The sequence below is a fragment of the Phyllobates terribilis genome, unplaced genomic scaffold (assembly GCF_046119375.1).
Source record: "Phyllobates terribilis strain yellow unplaced genomic scaffold, ASM4611937v1 Scaffold_2__4_contigs__length_985480577, whole genome shotgun sequence".
NCBI lineage: Eukaryota > Metazoa > Chordata > Amphibia > Anura > Dendrobatidae > Phyllobates > Phyllobates terribilis.
Genome location: NW_027362762.1, coordinates 133,548,751 through 133,569,049, shown reverse-complemented (window position 1 = coordinate 133,569,049; position 20,299 = coordinate 133,548,751). Strand labels below are relative to the sequence as shown.

The window sequence follows — 20,299 nt, the reverse complement described above, 5'->3', positions numbered from 1 at the left end:
GTCTATTCTTGCTCTCATGTTTTTCCAATTACATAGAAGCATAAGTGGTGGATTTTTTTTCAGTTGAGGACAGACAAGCCATTGAACAATGGCAGAAGCAATGTATTCCAAGAAATGAGGGAATGGCAATTCCAGCACCTTTAGTGCTGGCAGAACGCTGATGAAGAGGCTGAATTTCTCTGAATAACAGTGTATGGAAGGTACAGAACATGAGAATCTGGACAGTTCTAGGACATTAAAATTAGTATGTGCATCACAAGCCATTTCAGTTTATTGGGAGTGATAACAGCAGATTGTGTGAGAAAGGACAGATCTGCTATAAGGCATACAAAGACACATTAGTCAGCTGAAAGTTTATTTAGACAATCTTACAAATACAGAATCGGACAGAAAAACACATCAAGTCAATGAAAACAGATTTGTGACAATAATGAGCAAAACACAAAGAGCAGCCACGTTCCATGTGTATGTAAAGGAGGCAGAGAGACCATGTAACCTGCGGGAACGGAGAAAATCGTTGGGTTTAAGAAGCCTTTAGTACAATCTAAAGGAAGTCACCTGTTTTAATGTAAAGGATATGTGCACTTTTACATCCATTCTTCTTTTAAAGGATTTGTAGTGCTTGAAAATACTTGGAAAAATGACACTCCACATTAGAGTATACCTTGTCTAGGCAGTACTCTCAAGAAACGAGCAAACAAAATGCACAAGCTTCAAATTGACAAATTCCATAACTAAACTTTTTGCAACTTTTTTTTTTTAAATTGCAAGAAACTTATGATTTGATTATATGTAGACCATTAGTGCAGTTGCTAAACTGACAAAGTTTCCTAATTGGGGAGAGAAAAAAAAAAAAAAATCTTAAAAGGGGTTATCTGAGACTAAATGATTGCAGACCCATAAGGAAGATATAGTTCTGCACTAACAAGTGGCTACTAAATCCATGAGGCTGCTGTGTGCCACCCAATACATCACCGCCGCTGCTGGAGCAGATTACACCTCATCAGTGGGTGTAGGGTGATAGACCCCCACTGATCTATTCTAGACATAGGTCTTCTATTGTAAAGTCCCAGACACCCTTTTAACAATTTCAAGAATCTGCAGGGATAAGAAAAAAAAGCACCAGACTTTTAGACAAATACCAGGGGATTGGATTACAATTTCAGATACCTTATTGGGGAAATCCTGTTGAAAGAGAGGGGTCCTCCATTGAGAATACTCAGCATACTTACATTACATAGACAGGCCCTTGATTTAAAGGGAATATATGTCACCAGGTTTCTGCCACCTAATCGGAAAACCTTGAATGCAGCGATGTGTAATTTACTGGGCTGCTTGCTATAGTTTTGATTAAAAAAAAAAAATCACTATTTGAATCAGGAGTTTATCACTTGGGGACTAGTAAACTTGCAGCCATGTAGTTCTCCATATTCATGACCTCTGTATAACCCACCCCAACCACTGATTGGCAGCTTCCTGACTATGAACAGTGTACACAGAAAGCTGCCAATCAATGGTGTGAACTGAATTATACAGAGCTCAATATTCAGAGAAATGGTAGATCGGCAGCAGAGAAAGTGATTTTATTCAAACTGCAGCAAACAGCTGAGTAAGTGACACGTCACTGGAATCAGGGTCTGTGTCCCTGCATCATGCACCTCTCAGCCTTTTTGCTACCCTATTGACATTAGCTTTAAAAAGGTGCATTAGACCAAAAGGAATATTTTTATGTGAACTGTAATTTTCAAGCTGGACAATGCCTTTAATGTATCAACATATGCTTGAAATATAACTAAATATATAATGAAGCTAATCTGCAACAGATGATTATAAAAAGTTTCTTCAGCTCCTATGCACCTCCCTGACAGGCTACTTTAAAAGGTATGTATCTTAATCCCACCATCATGGGTTACTCCACTTTTAAATGCCCCCTGATTTGCAACAGAAAAAGCAGAGAAAAGGGGGAAACCCATGTCACTGCAGAATCTGACTACACAGGATTTGTTGGTAACCCGTATCTATTAATCTTTTAATGAAGATTGTTGCTCCCCCCCCCCCCCCTCTTCTTCCAACGCCACTTCCACACTTGCATATTTTGATTTTGAACTATATTTTGTACCAGTATTTTAATTTTCTTTGAGCTGGGCATTACGTTTATATAGCTACCCATGGCTGGGTGTCCATTAGTTGGGGTCTCAGTCCTGCTCAGCTCTTACTCACATTTACGTCATTTGACATATGGTAAGGACCGTCCCGATTAGGGTCACCTTGGCGTGGTGGAATGGCTTTTATCCTTTTTTTTTAATCAAAATTATGTTAATTAAAGAAGTACCCTATGTTATTGATATGGACTATTGCTATTTATCTACTGCAGGGTATTTGCTCATTTTGTTTTTCTTAGGTTTTACCAGCATTTTTAAGTCAAGATCAGTGAAGTCTATACAGAATAACTATAATGGAAACATACATGGTCATGATTTGGACCCACTCAGTGTTTGGCTTGAAAATACTGAGGCAAAAATTACTGACAGATGTGTTAAATTGGTCTTAGATGCATTGGTGTACAATATATGTATTTTGCGTCCATCTCACTACAAACTGGAATAATACTTTTCTCTTACAGAAATGTCTTTAAAAAAAAAACCCACAAAAATTAAATCAAGAAAATGCAGCTAAAATACAATAAACGAGTCCTTTAATCAATATTTCCGATCTGTTCTGGTATTCATAATTTATTCATTTTAAACGAATATAGTGTAAAATGTAAAAGTTTTTTTATCCAATTTTAATGCAACTTCATAGAAAACGTGACAAAGGAAAGAAGAAATAATCCAGTCGAGTTTTCATCTATTGACTCTTTGGTACTTTTTAAAATAAACTCTGAAGAACATATCCACAAATATATAGTAGCTAGAATATATTCACAGTGCATTTAGTCAACGTCAAAAAAGGTGCGAGCGAGCCTCAGAAATAATAATAAAAAAAAATTTGCAATTTACACTTTCATTGATAAATTTTTGTAGAATGCTAAAATAATAGACACAAGATTGGGTGGTGTCTTACTCATCCAAAATTTACGTTACATACACATCACACCTCAAATTGTGAGCAGTCAGGCTTCGCACCTCACCGTCTGCAATATGTAATATGGGCTTAACACTTACTAGTTCTTAAAGGGGTTGTCTGGGCATATTATGCAGATGACCAATCTATGGCTGTCCTTTTTAATAATGAAAACAATGAATGGGCAGCCGCAGATTGGTGATTCTAGTAATTAGCATCTATTAAAAATATTGCTGGCAAAGGTCCCTAATGGTCCCCTAAAATGACCCAACTTTTTATATATATTAAAAAAAAAAGTCTGGTCTGAGCTTCCAGATTGTCAGATCCCAGCATGAGGAGCAAGATCCCACATCCCTCCTCAGCCTGTCTCACAGTGAAAACACAAGATCTTGCACTTGGAACTAAACAAGCTCTGCTACATACACTTACCAAGTAAGATCAGAGCGGTTAACTGCACAGTAAAGGATCTAGCAGAGCTTGTTTAGTTCAGTGTGCAATCTCTCATATGATTCCGCAAGACAGGCCTATATAGCGTTGTGGGATCCGGTCCGGCATGTCAGGATCCCAAAATCAGGAAGTTCAGACCCACCTTTTGCTAGAAAGTTGGGTCCTTTATGGCGACATTAGGAAGACCTTCCAGCATTTTTTTTTTTTTTTTTTAAATATTAAAAAGGGACTGTCAGCACAGAATGACTGTTCAAACCAAGTACAGGCGCTCAGCACAACCACCGATCAGCTGTAGAGAGTGTACAAAGTGGAACAACACAGCCCCTTAGTGGCCACTCCTGGGTATTGCAGGTCAGCTCCTAGTCATTAGAAAATAATCTCTTTGGAGGAGAGAAAGCAAAGTAAGCCTTGTTTGGCAATTGTAATAAAAGTTTTTGTTAAACCCTCGGCTTTGGAGAATAGCAAAAAAAGATTTACAGATTTCACCTTTTGTTTGGGACCATATCCGCTCTGTGTTGGATATTGCTGAGCATAAGAAACAGGAGTTACATTTGGAACATAAATCTACACTAAAGAGATGGGGGAAAACCTGTCTTTTTTGGAAAGTTTTAACTTCATTCTGCTGGTAGAAGACAAAAACACCAGTGTAACAGCCCTGAAGCGTCTGCATGCAGATTATGTCGGACAAAACACTTGTGGCATAAGGAGCGTCCATCCAATGATGCCGGCAGACAACTCCTGCCGTCTATTTAAAGGGAACTTGCAGAACTGCAGGCGGCATGAATCTGGCACTGGCTGTGCTATTGCAGCAGTCTATGTTTTACTCTAAAACATGGCGGCATTTCAGAGAAAACACTTAGAAATGCCTGCCGGGAAATATACATCTCAAAAGGAGATGTCTGAGATGGGTTCCCAACAGCTTCTCCCTGCCCCGCTCCCCACGGCTGACCGATGAGGTCCTTCAACGGACTAGTTAGTCAAGACACAATCCCCATGCGGACTTGCCTAGGACAAGTTAGCGGAGATACAGTCCCCGGCTGGCTTTTCAAAACCAGACTTGAAATGCTGCCTCATTTTAGAGTAAAACATACTTGGCTGCAATAACACAGTCAGTATCTGATTCCTGCTGGTGGCAGTTCGGGTGCCATGAGTCTGGTGTCAGATTCCCTTTAAAAGGATTCTTTCATACATTGCAGATTTGCAGCAAAAAAATTCTGATAGATTCCTTTAAAAGATAAATGGAACAGTCCGCATAGAATGACTGTGCAAACCAAGTACGTGCGCTCAGTGCATCATGGCGTGGCCATACATTTAAGTTCACTTTTGCACCTACTTCTTTTCCCTCCATCTCCACACTTCTGTTGCCCTATAAAGCCAGAGCTGTCGTCAAGGAACGAAGGGAAGGGAATAAAGGGGTTAGTGGACGGCCATGTGCTCGCTGCAGAAACAGCACTGCACAGATCAATGGAACCAATTTTCAGTCCCAGAAATTTTGGGAAAGCAGCTGATCCTGTGCAGGACGGGGTTGTGTCCATGAACGGTTGAATGGAGGCAAACTCCTGCCGTCAATTTTACACTTCTATTGGGTGACATGGAGGTACAGTTTTAATTGTAAGAGTTTACATTAATATAAAAGAAACTTCAGTAGAATTACCAAAACTAGTGGAAAAGAAAAGTAGTATAGTAGGCAAATGATGGAAGTGTGCATCATCTGACAGCTAAATAGCTACAATCTATACAGTAGAAATCTCCAACACATTGCTCCAGTGATTATGGAGCCATGAAAGGGACGTGTGAGCTTGGTTGCCTGTTTTTGACCTCATGCAAATAGAGTCATGTGCAGAGACATCACAAAACCCCATAGTAGGGAGCGATACAGTCTGTGACCTGCCGTACAGTCAGGTGTCACCTATATGGAGAATGGACCTGCACATGCAACAGCAGATGGAGGGTGCCAAGTATCTTTACAGGGGTTGTCTGCTACTTTTATATTAATGGCCTATTCTTAGGACAGGTCATCTATACCAGACTGGTGGGGGTGCGACCCCTGACAGCAAGTATCAGCTAATGTGCCAGATTGTGGAGTGGAACAGCACAGCTTTCTCAGCCGCAGCGGGGCACTGCAGATCCATCACTATTCACTTGGATAAGGGCGGATGTAACGCAGTGTAATATAGAGGATCGTTACTATTTTGTGAAGTGCAAGCGCCAAACATACTTTTTTAATCCAAATTCTTGAATGTACTCGTTATTTATCCATAATGGTATTCCTAGTCTTGCATTTTGCAGCTCCTGCTTTCTGGAGTCAGCACTACAGTGTATCGAGACTGCAGGAGCGATTAACCATTTCTCTACATACTCCCCCTATTCACTTCTCGGATAGTGCCTCACAAACACAGCACGGCGTACGGTAGTGTTCACTTTAAAGTTAAGAAATAAAAAAAATAAAATCTTGGAACTGTCAATCCCAGTGTGCCGTATGCAATAACCCGACCGCCAATATCACAGTGGAGCGCGACAGACCAATCCCTATCCAGCCAACCAAGCGCTCCAGTATCCATGCAGGCAAGTGTGACATGATGGACACGAACGCGGGGGAGGATAGCCGGACACGGATGCAGGGGCGGTTGGAGATGGCCGGACACGGACGTGGATGGGGGGGGGCGGGGAAGGTTAGGAGGAATGGCGGGGCACGAGGGTTAGGGGGAATAGCCGGATGCGGATTATGTACTTCATGCAAGGAGTCAGTTTCTGAGACACGAGCACAAAGTCATAAGGCACTCTGGGACCGAACATGCAGAACGCAGGACAGTCATCTACAGCAAAGTCGTGACCCCCACAGTTTGCGGAAGTTACAACTTACCTGGAGTAATGAAAACTAAGACCGGATCAGTGTGCGATATATACCACCGAGAATGCCCGCAGTGAGGGAAAAGTGATCTGACAATACTGGACCAGTGTAAAGAAAGTCACTAAGTTACTGGCGAACACATCATATTTACCAAGACAAAACTTCTTTATACATCACAAAAATATTAGGATCTGTAGACCGTGATCCTTGCAGGTGGGCGACACGTTATAAAATACTCACACACAAGATCCAAAAAAGGTCTGCACCCAGTGATATAAATACAAAGCACATTTTCGGTATGCATCGTGCAGCTTTAAAGAGGAGACGAATGCTTTGGAGGAGCTGTAGCTAGTCAGTCTTTAGAAAATTTGCTGCTCAAATAAGATCTTTTCAAAGCCGGGAGGAGGGGTGTGATAGAACTCGCTGAACTGACAATCCAGGATGGCGCTGTCGTCCACTGCAGGAAAAAGCAGAAGTGGTCAGTGAATATCTGAGTGATCGCATAACAATATTGTGTTCTGCATATTCATTACTGTGCACGATATGATAACTGGGGAGATGTTCTATCCACAGTTAAAGGGGTTGTCCATCAATATTAAAAAAAAAAAAAAAAAAAAAAAACCTACACACCCCTGTTAAAAACCTGGCATTTATCACGCAAAAAAAAAAAAAAAAAAAAATTACCAATAAGAAGAATTTCACCTTTTTTTCCACCTTAGAATTGCATTAGAGGCAGAAAATCCGCAGATTAACCACGTGTGTGTGTGTGTGTGTGTGTGTGTGTGTGTGTGTGTGTGTGTGTGTGTGTGTGTGTGTGTGTGTGTGTGTGTGTGTGTTATTAGTGCGTTTCTGCTGAAGAAAGACACTTAAAATGCATGAAATCTGCAGATGACTGTCAATGCTTTGTCAAAGTAAAATACCAGGAAGCATCAAAAACAAAAATCCTTTATGAACATGAAAAACAAAAACCACAATTCCAAAAACGCAAGAAACCTAATAGGTGCAGAAAATACTCATCGTGGGAATGTTTTAATGTCACCCATAATCTGTACACTTCAACTGAAAAAAAAAAAAAATCAACTGAAATCTGTGTGTAAAAAGTAAAATAAAGAACTAAAATAATGTGGTTGCATAAATATGTACGTTTGTTGATGTCCTCTGAATTTATGACAGCTTTCATTATTTTGGGGGGTAGGAGTCTGTCAACATAGCACATCTAGAATTGGCAATTTTTGCCCACTCTTCCTTGCAGTAGAGCTCCAAGTCTGTCAGATTACGAGGGCATCTCATGTGTACAGCGCCCTCTTTAGTTCACCCACAGATTTTCAATTGGATTCAGATCAGGGCTCTGGCTGGGCCATTCCAAAACTTAGATCTTCAGGTGAAGTCATTATTTTATTGATTTGGAGGGATGCTTAGGGTTGTTCACATGTTAAAGGGTAAAATTCATCTTCACCTTCATCTTTTTAGTAGAGGCCTGAAAGATTTGTTGCAAAATTGACTGATATTTGGAACCAATTCCCTCCAACGTGACTAAAGCCCCAGTTTCAGCTGCCAAAAAACATAATGCTGCCTCCACCATGCTGCACTGTGGGTATGGTGTTTTTTGGTGGTGATGCACAGTATTGGCTTTGAGCCAAACATACATTTGGAGTTATGGGCAAAAAAAGTTCAACCTTGGTCTCTTAAGACCATAACACGTTTTCCCACATACTTTTGACATTCTTGATGTAGGTTTTGGCAGCTAATTAGTTTTTCTTTGTAATAAAAGGCTTCTGTTTTGCCATCCTATCCTACAGGGTAGACATTGTTTCTCAATGGATTTGTGCAGATTATGGGGAAGCATTAAAAAAGGTGGAAAAATTCTGAAATGATTCTTCTTGGTACAATTTTTTTTTTTTTTGCCACGATAAAAATAACAGGGGTATGTAGATCATCAATATCAGATTGGTGGGTGTCTGACACCCCCATTGATCAGCTGTTAGCAGGTCCTGTGGAAACTGTGTGCAGAGACCAAGTTGCAGAGCGCTGTACACTGTAGGGTCCATTCTTGGATACTACAGCTCAGCTCCAATATGCTTCAATAGAAGATGAGCTGCAGTATCCAAGAACAGACCGTTTTTGTGGTTTGGCTCTGTAAACTCTACCTCTACCTTCCACAGGACCTGCTAACACGTTATCTGTGGGGGTAGAATGGGTCCTACACATCAGTCCTGGACAACCCATTTAAACACAAAATGAGAATACTGTTATATAAAATAGATGTCCCGACAGTTTTAGTAAATTCTTGTATTCCTCATTAAATAACCAGGTCAGGTACATTTTTTTTCTCTTACAGCTCTACATTGTGCTCATCAACGGGGAGTTTCGTACGGACTATCTTTAGTTAGTTCTGTCTGTAAGGACACCTATTAACAAGGATGGTAACACCCTGTCGTCATTTTAATGGACAACACAGCTGTTGATTCATGCAGGATAAGTAACAGAAATGTTGTGAAACCAGATTCTCAATTAAGGCGCTAGCCCACAAATATCATTTAACTGTTCACAGGCTATATCAAAAATGTGAGATTGATGGAGATCTGACTGCTAGGACCCCAACTGATCCAGAGAATGGGGCGTCATTATTAAGAATTTTTATTATATTAATAATAAATACCTCTAATTAGAAATGTAGTACAGTTTTTCTGATTCGCTATGTCTCTTTCCTCATGTGCAGGCATTGCAGGAGCTTAGGTATCCATGGTTACGATCACTAGCAACTAGCTGTCAGTATATCAGTGGTCGTAACCATGGATACCTAAGGTCCTGCAATGCCTGCACATGAGGAATGAGAAAAACTATACTACATTTCTAATTGGATGTATTTGCCAATATTATTATTACACCTACTACATATTGGGATAGGATCTTGGAGATGGAAATACCCCTTTAAATCCCTTGTGAATGGAGCAATAGAGTGCATGCATGGTCCTCTGCTCACTTCTATAAGAGTTGAGTGCACACATGACCACTGCTCCTAATGACAGTGAATGGAGCCTTGGTCATGCAATGCACACTACTGCTCCATTCACATAGAGAACATCGGACTGTTTTCATATGTCCGATCCCTACTGGTCATATATTTATCATCCGTCCTTAGGAAAACTGACAAATGATGGTTGGATATCCCCTTAAACTGTTTTCAGGCCTTCTAGTTTTGCAACATAAATATTCTAACTCTGTACCAGACCGCTACCTGGTTGTCTAAATTGACGTGCTCACACTTATCCCAGACATATCTGAGACCAGCCGACCATATAATAGATAGGGGGATGTGCCAACTACCCCTCGATCACAAAAGGAGATAAACGATCGTCATAGGGGTCTTGTGATTTAATCCCCTCTTCTCCATTAAGAACACCAACATTCAGCTGAACTGAGGCAGTCTTGCCACAAAAAAAAAAAAAAAAATTAAGTTTGTGACAGAAGCTCAATATCCAAGCACATGGGGAGTAGGGAGGAATAGCCGACAAGTGAACAATGATTTGTCAGACAAGAAGTGAGGGTTGACTTACCATACACAACAGGATACACTGTCCCCCTGATACCAGATGAAGGACAAAGCATATTCTTTCCATTCAAGTAAACATTTAATTCTACGTGATCATAGGTGATACCCTAAAGGAACAAGCAGACAAAATACATAAGCTTCAATTTACAAATTCCCTAAATGCACATTTCACAACTTTGTTTGCAGATAAATTTCTGAATTGTTTATATTTGGAGCAGGTGCCAAGCTGAACATGTCTTTTTTTTTTTTTTTCCTCCCCCAAAAAGTTAATAAAGGGGTTACCTGGGACTAAATGACTGAGGACCTATGCTTCTAGGTACACATGTACAAAGTCAGGTATATTGTATGATTATATAGTCAGGTGTATGAGTAACTAGTTATGCCATACAGGTTATAATGATCCTAATTTTCAGATGCAAGATGAAAACAACATTAACTGAAAAAAACAGCTTCATGTCACAGGTCATACACCATGATGAGGCTCTGCACAGCAACAAGACAAGGTAGTTATACAGCATCAGCAAGGTGTCTCCCAGGCAAGGATTGCAAAGCAGATTGGGGTTTCAAGATGTGGTGTTCAAGCTCTTTTGAAGGCGCACCAAGAAATGGGCAACTGCAGGAGACTGCAAGAGGGTTCCCGCCTATTTTTGTCCTCAGTTCACAGTCTTAGAGCTTTTGGAAGTTGAGTTTTTTTGCTCCTTTCACTTGGTATTGGTGCTGTGTGGCGACCATTGTTGGCGTGGTTTTAAGTCTGTGGGGCGGTGTGGCCTGGAGTCATCGGGACTCAGCCTTGCAGCATGAGTGCTGTGAGGCACCAGGTTGCACAGCGCCTTGCGGGCTATACAAAAGAGAGGGACCCATTGAGAGGTTCGCAGTGACGTAGCAGTGGGCTTCCTTCTCACCAGATGTCGGTAGCAACCCACCCAATTCACACAGGCAAAGAAATCAAACTATAGATGTCCATAAATTATGTGTAATAATGAGAAATGACACAGGGAAAAAGTATTGAACAAGCTCACTGAAATTTAAAAGCCTTTGTTGGTGATGACCGCTTCAAGATGCCTCCTGTATGAAGAAACTAGTCGCATGCATTGCTCAGGTGTGATTTTTGTCCCAATCTTCCACACAAACTCTTCAAATCATGAAGGTCCCGTGGGCTCCTTCTATGAACTCTGAGCTTTAGTCCCTTCCATACATTTTTGACTGTCTGGGCCATTCTAGTAGCTTTATTTTCTTTCTCTGAAATCAATTGAGAGTTTCCTTGGCTGTGTGTTTGGGATCATTGTCTTGCTGAAATGTCCACCCACGTTTCATCTTCATTATCCTGGTAGATGGCAGCAGATTTTTTATCAAGAATGACTCATTACATTTGTCCACTCATCCTTCCTTCAATAACATAAAAAGTTATCCAGTGCCGTATGCTGAAAAACAGCCCCACACGATGATGTTCCCACCTCCAAACTTCACCGTTCTTATGATGTTTTGAGGTGATATGCAGTGGGTTTTGGCCTCCAAACAGTGCGCATTATGGCATCCAAAGAGTTCAAATTTGGTCTCATCTGACCAGACTATATTCTCCCAGTATTTCACAGGCTCGTCTACATGTTGTTGAGCAAACTTTAAATGTGCTTGATCATGCTTTTTGTTCAACAATGGAGTCTTGCGTGGTGAGCGTGCATACAGGCCATGGAGGTTGAGTGCATTACTTACAGTTTTCTTTGAAACAATTGTACCTGCTGATTCCAGGTCTTTCTCTAGCTCTACACAGGTGGTCCTTGGCTCTTGGATAACTCCTGATAGTTCTTTTCACTCCGCTGTCACAAATCTTGCGGGAAGCACCTGATCGTGGCCTGTTTATAGTAAAATAATGTTCTTTCCACGTCCGGATTATAGCCCCAACAGTGCTCACTGGAACCTTCAATAGTTTAGATATTCTTCTGTCAATGCCAGCAGTATGTTTTGCAACAATAAGGTTGCGAAGGTCTTGAGACAGCGCACTGGTTTTACCCATCATGAGATGGTAATGAGACACCTAAGAGACAAGGTGCCACACTTTTTATAGGCCATCAGTTGAACTAGCTGATATTTTTCACCAACTGGCAGAATTGCTAATTACTGATAGATTTCAGCTGGTGTCATCACTTTCCATGGCTTTTTGCACCTCTCTATGTGTTCAATACTTTTTTCCTGTGTCATTTCTTATGGTTACACAACTTAATTTATGGACATCTATGGTTTGGATTTTTTTTTTTCCTGTGTGGATTGGAAGGGTTGTTACTGACACCTGCTGAGAATTTGGTGTGTACATGTAATTTCTTGCATCTATGAAAGTATAGAGCACCAATAGCAATGACCGTGACACAGAAAATATGTAATTACATCAGTGTAGGAAAGCCACAGTTCAGCTTACCACTACATCCCCCTCCTGTGGAAGGCTATTTGCCGGCAGCCTGTTCTTCTCCTCATCGTTGTAATAAATGGCGCCATCGTTTCTTATGACCAGACTGTGCACATCTCGACCCAACGGAATCTGATTTAAATTTGCTTTTTGCGTTGCAACTCCAATGCCCCACACCCCTGGAATAGCAAGGGAAAAAAACACAAGTAGCAGCACAGTCTTTTCCATTTTGTCAGTAAGTGAAATGTACGGTTGTATTCTGACAACAGTATATGAAAAAAAACAAAATGCACACAGGAGCAGCATGGATACTTACCTTAAAGAGGTTGTCCTCTTTCAGAAAATCCCAACTGTCAGTCACAATTTGTCAAAAAAAACAAAAAAAACCCAAACGATAAAAAGTACTTTACCCACCGTCTCCAGCTCCGGCAGAGGGTTGTTTTTTTTTTTTTTTTGGGGGGGGGGGGGGCCTCAATCAGACACAGACTGCTGTCAATGTGATGTCAGCACTGCATAAGGTAACAACCACTAGGAGCAGTGCGCGGAGACTCTGTGCTGGACCCAGGGAGGGTGAGTAATGCGCAGTCAATTTGTTACTTTTGTTTTAATATTACAAATTGTAAATATTGAAAACTGAGCCTGGGGAAAGGGTTAACACCTTTAAACAACCTTGCAACTTCTGCATGTCAATGTGCAGCCCGCGCCCAATAGTTACAGAAGACCCTCTTTTCTCCCATGCCATGGGTGTGACATGCTGTACACTGTACTCCTCAGTGCAATCTCACAACTTACACTAACATACAATTCATTGGATGGGTTAACATGTTAAACAGATTAAATTTCAGAATTTACAAAGATGTGGTGGTTAAAGGGAATCTGTCAGGTCCAGATTCCCTATGTAAGTAAAAGAGCATGTTAGACGTGATAATTAGTATCTAGAGCAGGGGTCTGTCACAGGTAGAAGTCATCACGGAAAGGAGAACACAATGATGATCGCGCAGCGCCCTGCTCTTCTCCAGACAATGGGCAGGATTCTCCAATCATGCCCGCTGTCCAGTTGCTTGACGTCCCGCTTAGCCTGTGAACGTGCTGCGGGGGCATCAATTATCTTTACCGCAGGCATGACTAGATAACGGCTGACTGCTCTGTGCTGCGCCCCTCGCTGAGGACTAGAAAGGAGCGGGCGCACCACCATTACAGTATTTTCTCTTTTCACTTGACTGCTACCTGTAACAGACATGTTCTGGATGCTCATTATCACTGCTAACATGCTCCGCTCTTACATATAAGAAATCCAGACCTGACAGGTTCCCTTTAGTAGTTACAAAACAGAAAGCAAAGTGTACAAAAACAGTCACAAAATATGAAGACAAAACAGTAGTCAGATAATTGGGAGACAACATGAATGAATGTTTGTTTAGGAATAAAGGACTACCATTTATCATCCCTGTTATACACTCTGGCAAGGATATGGCCACCGAGCGGCCAGAGCTAAACCGATAGGCAGTAGAAAACCGGGGCATCTCTTTCATGCAGAATGAATTGCTACATTTACGAAAGTCAGTATAAACGTATAATTCTGGTAATAATGACCGGCCATCTTTTCAGTCCCCTGTGGACCTTGCTTACAGTCTCGTATATGCATTAAAAAAGTAGTGACAGCATAACAGTGCCTCCTTCATGCACATGCCTATAGCCGGGCTCGAGCGGCAAGCAAGCTACTGTACATAGGTGACCAAAAAAAAACTGACGGGGCCATAAAAGCTGGAACTAAACATATGCTTTAAAAAGGGCAGAACCAGATACCATAAAGGTCATCAACAATAGCAGAGATGATGTAGCCACAGACGAACCAATATTAAAGAAGTAATCTTGGACTCCGAGGGATAGGTCATCAACATAAGATTGGTGGAGGTCCGACACCCGCCCCCCCTTACTGAGGCACCAGCTGGATATAAGCAGTGTATGGAGCTGGAATAGCCGGGTAGCGCAGTTTACATCCCAATCTATCGGCGGGGTGCTGTGTGTTGGAATCCACTGATTTATTATATTGTAAAAACCAACTGTGAGATGTTGACAAACTATACCAAGTATACTGGAAAGACAAAATGATAGAGTGTACACAAGGCTCCCCCCACCAGGGACAACACAGAGCAAGGCGCTGAATACTTAGAGAGGACCCTTCACTGATTTTTGCATGCTAAAGTGGATACATCATTACAAATTAGCAGAAGAACTGGCTCCTCTCCATTCAGGAGATATTAGCTTGTATAGGTTAGCGTGCCTAATCTGCAAATTCCTCCCCCTCAACCTAAAGGGGGTATTACATTTAAAAGACATTCTTCTCTTGGGGTCGTTTACCATTCCCCAGTATAATATTGTCAATCACAAGAAAGAGGCAGTAGAAAAATAGGGGAGGGACACCCCCAAAGAATTGAGCCTGAATTGGCTATTTAAGTAGGATCTGGTGAGACTCCTATCTAACCAGGTCACACAGATCTCACTGCTGAAGTGTATAGGAAATACAAGCGCAGGGAGTGTCGGTACACACACCGCTCCGCAGCTATCCCAGGCACCAGGAAATAATGGCCTGGCGTCTGGTATAGATACAGAGCAGTGTAGGTGACATGGTGCAGCTCTCACATAACTGTCATTTACATTATTAATGACATGACGGAGGAGAGCGGTGACGTGGAACAGAGAGTCACATACACTGCTCTGCATCTATTCTCCGATGCCTGGGACAGCTGCAGAGCGGTGTATATAATGTCCCTGTAGCGCAGCTGTCCTCCTCCTGCGCTCATTATGTCAGCACATGCCGGCAGCGAGATCTGTTCGATTTGGTTAGACATGAGCCAGATCACAGAGAAAAAGCCGGTTCAAAGCTTCTCTGGAGTTTGTTCTCATCCCCCGTATGATGCTGCCTGCTTATAAGGGTACGTGCCCGTGACCGAAGTCACCTGCGGCCCAACGCTGCAGAATAGCCACAGGCGGCTTCCGCTCATTATGTAAATGAGCGGACACGATTTTTTTTTTTTTTTTTTTTCACATGCGGACTTTCGCCATTGATGTTAGTCTATCAGGAAAGGCCACATGCGGACCCGCAAGAGAAATTGACAGGCTGCAATCCTGAAAGGCGTGCCGGATGTAAGTTTCTGCAGGTGATCCGCAGCCTCAGATGCACACATGGTGGACATGGGATTTCTAGAAAACCCATCCATTATGCTGTAACATCTGGATGCTGCGGGTTTGACGCTGCATAAACACACAGCGGCTCCTGATCGTGGGCACATACCCTGATTGTTCCCGACATGCAGGGGGAAAAGTAGTCACACACAGAGGAGGATCTCTGCTAACTGGGGACTTGGTAATAGTGGAAATTAGAAAATAAACTTTACAAGCTAATATCTCCACAACAAAGAGACATTAAAAACTACATTTTATTCAGCTCTTCAGCTACTTTATAATGAGGTGGCCAGATTAGCATGTACAAAAATGTCCTCTATATGGGCTCGCTGACATGACCGTATTTTCAGTCCAAGTACTGTCTGTAAGAGAATGGACCGCATTCACACCAGTGTTATTTAATGGAGTAGTGTAGATGAGCGATTTTTTTCCTTGATCAAACCTGCACTGGGGAGGTAGAGGGGGAAAAAAAAAAAATTTGCAGCATGCACTAGTTTATTCAGTAAATCGGATGAGACTTGCCCATTCAAGTCTATGGGTGCGCAAATAAAATAAAAATCTGATGCCATATGTATAGTATTCATTTTTATTTCACAGATAAACTGCAAACCTGTAACATAGGAAACTGTAAATGGTTTTAATTATTAATAGCTGCTGTAAAAAAAAAAATGGATTGCACACAGACAAGTGTGAGAAAAATAAGTCGTCCGAGTTTTCTGAATAAAATTCAGATTTTTTTTTATTTTTTATACGGTCGTGTGAACCTGACCTAAGAGGAAGGAGTTGTAGCACTTCACTTTCTTATAGGATTGGTAAGGGGTTGCAGCAGTGAAACCCCCTGCCGATCAGTAAGTGATAGCAGAAGAGAATACAGCTGACCTGTATATAGAGGGCCAGTTCCCTTTCCTCCTAACAACGACATTGTGCTGATATTACTGCCACCCAGTGAGCAGTGTTGTGGCAGGAGGCTGCCCTCACCTACCTGTAGATTGCACCTTAAACTCAAAGTAACTCTTGTTTTGATGCAGCGGCGCATTAGCAAGACAGGCCCCCGTGCCACAGATTCTTCTGCCATTCTTCACAATTACTACATCAGTTCCTGCAATAAGAAAAAACAATACAGAAGGGTTAATAAATGTTAGAATTTCACAAATTTGACTTTTATGGACAATGGGATACTAAATATGTTTGTTGTTTCTATTTCTTTATTTTAAAATGTTAAAACTGGAGCTCGACAGTCTCCTGGGCTTATATGGTAGTACAAAGGTGGCGATGACGGGGGTTTTTAGTACGACACTGGCTGCAATTATAGATCACACCAGATTCCAATCATCTAAATCAGTGTTTCCCAAACCCCATCCTCACAGCCCCCTACAGGTCATGTTTTCAGGATCTCCTCAGTATTGCACAGGTGAGAGAATTCCTGATGCCTTGATGATACTTCAATCACCTTTGAAATACTTAGGAGATCCTGAAAATATAACCTGTGGGGGGCCGTGAGGATGGGGTTTGGGAAACACTGATGTAAATGGTGCTGTTAGAGTACGAGAGACTAGTCAGACAGGCGAGTCCCCAGTGGCTTCTCCTCGCTCGCTGCCAGTGACTGACAGGTTTCTCCCTTTACCTTCAACCAGGGAGAGACCAGTCACTCAAGATGAGAGCAGGGAGAAACTGCCAGGGACTCACCTGTCTGACTAGTCTCCCATGTGGCTGGGTCACCGGCAGCTTTTAAAGCAGGGCTGTGGAGTTGGGAGTCCATTTTGGTGGAGCCGGTATAAAATGGACCAGCTCCTAAAATTTATAATAAACTGGGTACAGTAGTTCAATGCAGTTTGTGGGGAATATTTTTTCATAAGAATTTGGGAAAGTTATGAAATGTCCTATAAATGTCTGTCCTATTCCTGATCTAAGGGTCTAGACTTAGCTGAGATGAATCTGTGCTACAGTAAATTTATCACTTAAACATGAGCCATGTGTGAGGGAGTCTGAGTCATGGAAATTGAGGAGTCGGAGGTTTGGCTTATTGACTCCACAGCCCTGTTTTAGGCTGTGTGCCCACGATGCGTTTTTTGGTGCGTATTTGCAGCACGTAAACGCTCCAGAAACGCATTGCATACCTTATCCCATGACTTCCTATGACATTCTACAAGTTCTGTGCACATGGTCAGGATTTTTTCTGCGCAGATTTTACTCGCAGAAAAAATACAGACATGACCAATTCTTGTGCGTTTCTGCATGCGTATTTGCCTATACAATGCATTGGAAAAACACATGGCAAATACGCATGCAAAAATCAGCATGTGTTTTTCTACCAAGGAGATGCAGAAATGCTCAGGAAACTTTCTGCTTCATTTCTGCATGGTGGGCACTAAGCCTTAAAGTATGTTCTTCTCTGAAATGTTGCATTTCATAGGCGTACCTGGCTGAGATCGTAAACCGGTACTGCTGATCAGGCAGCATGTATCAGCTGTCAGGCTCACTCTCATACCAACAATAGACTTTAGCTCTTGTCATTGCAGTTTGCCTACTACATACAGATACACTGGTGTATAATGTAGTAAAAAAAAAAAAAAAAAAAAAAATTTATATATATATATATACACACACACATAATACATATAATAGTACATTATACGCCCCAGGGCTGTGGACGCCTTGCCCTATGGAGGCTGTTACACCCCACACCGCAGACATGATGGACGCCCGTGATAAGCCGATGCAGGAAGTGCTGAGGAGCCGACACTGGAGGACGTGGAGGCGGCTCCGCACATCCCCTGCTATCCGCCGTGTGCTCCGGCCACTCACCCATGTGCTGGGTGTCCAGCTGCACGGCCGGCATCTCCTTCAGCGGGATGTGCCCGGAGCCGCCATCCCCGCAGCACCAGCAGCACAGGAACGACATAGCGAGCAGCGACTACAGCCCGAACTGCCGGCCAGGAGATCTGTTGCCTTCAGCTGTGTACAGTCCAGCTATGTGTGGAGAAACCACAGCGACACCTGCTGGACTGGAGCTGCACATAGAAAAAAAAACTGTCGTTTTGGCCAATCACAGCATAGCTTATATTTCTCATTGTGCTTCTGAAAGTGAAAGCTGCGCTCTGATTGCTTGTTATAGTCACTACAAGACAGTTTTAGTTGAGAGATAGCATGAGTCTGCCCCACTGTGTGACTTGTAGCTGACCTGACTATAATGCTGTAGACTGGAGGCTTATAGACACCTGCAGTTTAAAAGGGAAATGAAAGGGTTTGTAATAAGCTTGTTAGACCCTCAGCTATCCCAATAAGTGGGCTCTGTAGAGCCTCCTGTGAATGAAGCAGAGGTCGAGTCTGCACATATCTACTCCATTCATTCTCCATGGATGTGCCAGAGTAAGTGCCAATAGAGAATAAATGCAGCAGCAACGGTGGGGTCCCAATAATCGGACCCCCCAGCAATCAATACGTTATTCCTTACCCTTTTGATAAAGGATAATCTACACACTTGGTGATTTAATGTGTAGATAATCTGCTGACGCTTCATTAACAAATGTTACGTCATTGCTATTTTCCGATCTGTTAGTTTTGACCTTCATAGAAATTCCCAAATCACAGAACATTGATCTCCATACAATGGCGCCTAGATTCTCATGAGAAATGTCTGACACCACATTGTACTTCCTAGGCATGAGGGTTTTTTTTTTCTAGGCAAATTTTGGGCACGCCCCTGGCCACACCCCAATCCACGCTCATTTACCATTATCTTTCTCTCCTGGCAGGAGGAGTTGTCAGAGGGACGCTGGTAGTGAGGATAATTCAGCAGATGCCCGAGACTGCAGGGCGCAGACCCTAATCCAGGACTGTATCCGGGACAGTTGGGACTAGAGATAAGCAGATGGATTCCCAGGTCTCTGGTCCATCATCCAGATCAGTGCTACCTGGCGGCTGGATGGGAGGCCGCGAATCTCTTATCTTCCAGGGCAGCGCGACGTCACCTGTGGATCCTGCTCCTCTCTAGTTGGGACCTGTGGATTATTTTTTGCTTCTTCATTCACAGTCGGAGCCGTCAGAACTTTCTCATATTTATGTAGCTTCACTATATGACATCCAGCTTTTTTGTGTCTGTAAGGCCGTGTTCACACATTGCAGAAATACTGTGCTCTTTGTTTTCAGCAGATATCCGCACCTAACTCCACAATAACAATCTCCTCCCCCTTATTTGATGTGTTTTGGTCAGATGTGAAGCCGCGTTTTAAGGTGCTTTTTATAATACAGAAAAGCTTTGATTTTGCACTTAATGAAGTATCTGCATTTTTTTAGGCTCCACATAGAAGCGTTTGAAGACGTTGCTGAACTCTGCGCTAGTGATGAGCGAGCGTGTATTGTTAACCCTTTCGGGAAGCACGCTCGGCATTTATGTTAGTGCTACCACACACATGCAGCCGCGGCGGCTCAAACGTAGATGCCAAACACACTGAAAATACTCGGCGAACACTCGAGCATTCTCGCCGAAAGGGTTAACAATACACGCTCGCTCATCACTACTCTGCGGTTTTGGTGCATTTTCTCCTCGGCTTCTTCTGAAAAAAACAAATGAAGAAAAAAAACGCCGCTTCATTTTTAAGTGCAGAATTCAAGCTTTTCTGTATTATTAAAAAGCGTTAAAAACTCTGCTTCACATCTTCCCCAAAATCGCTTCAAATAAGCGGGAAAATGCGTAAAAGAAACGCAGCAAACACACAATAGTCATAGAAGATTGTTATTGCATTGTCTGGTGCGAACACCTGCAGAAAAAGAATGCAGCATTTACGCTATGTGTGAACAC

General features: G+C 42.3%; 1 protein-coding gene across 1 annotated transcript; it reads right to left on the bottom strand.

Annotated features, from left to right (window-relative positions):
* Nucleotides 1–338: 338 nt before the first annotated feature.
* On the bottom strand, nucleotides 339–18,494 carry SPRYD7 (SPRY domain containing 7). The gene is made up of 5 exons (XM_073662688.1): nucleotides 18,304–18,494; nucleotides 16,481–16,597; nucleotides 12,325–12,491; nucleotides 9,919–10,021; nucleotides 339–6,818 (listed from the first exon to the last, which is right to left on the bottom strand). The coding sequence occupies exons 1-5, from the start codon at nucleotides 18,398–18,400 to the stop codon at nucleotides 6,721–6,723; spliced, it is 582 nt and encodes a 193-aa protein (XP_073518789.1). The 5' UTR covers nucleotides 18,401–18,494; the 3' UTR covers nucleotides 339–6,720.
* Nucleotides 18,495–20,299: the final 1,805 nt, after the last annotated feature.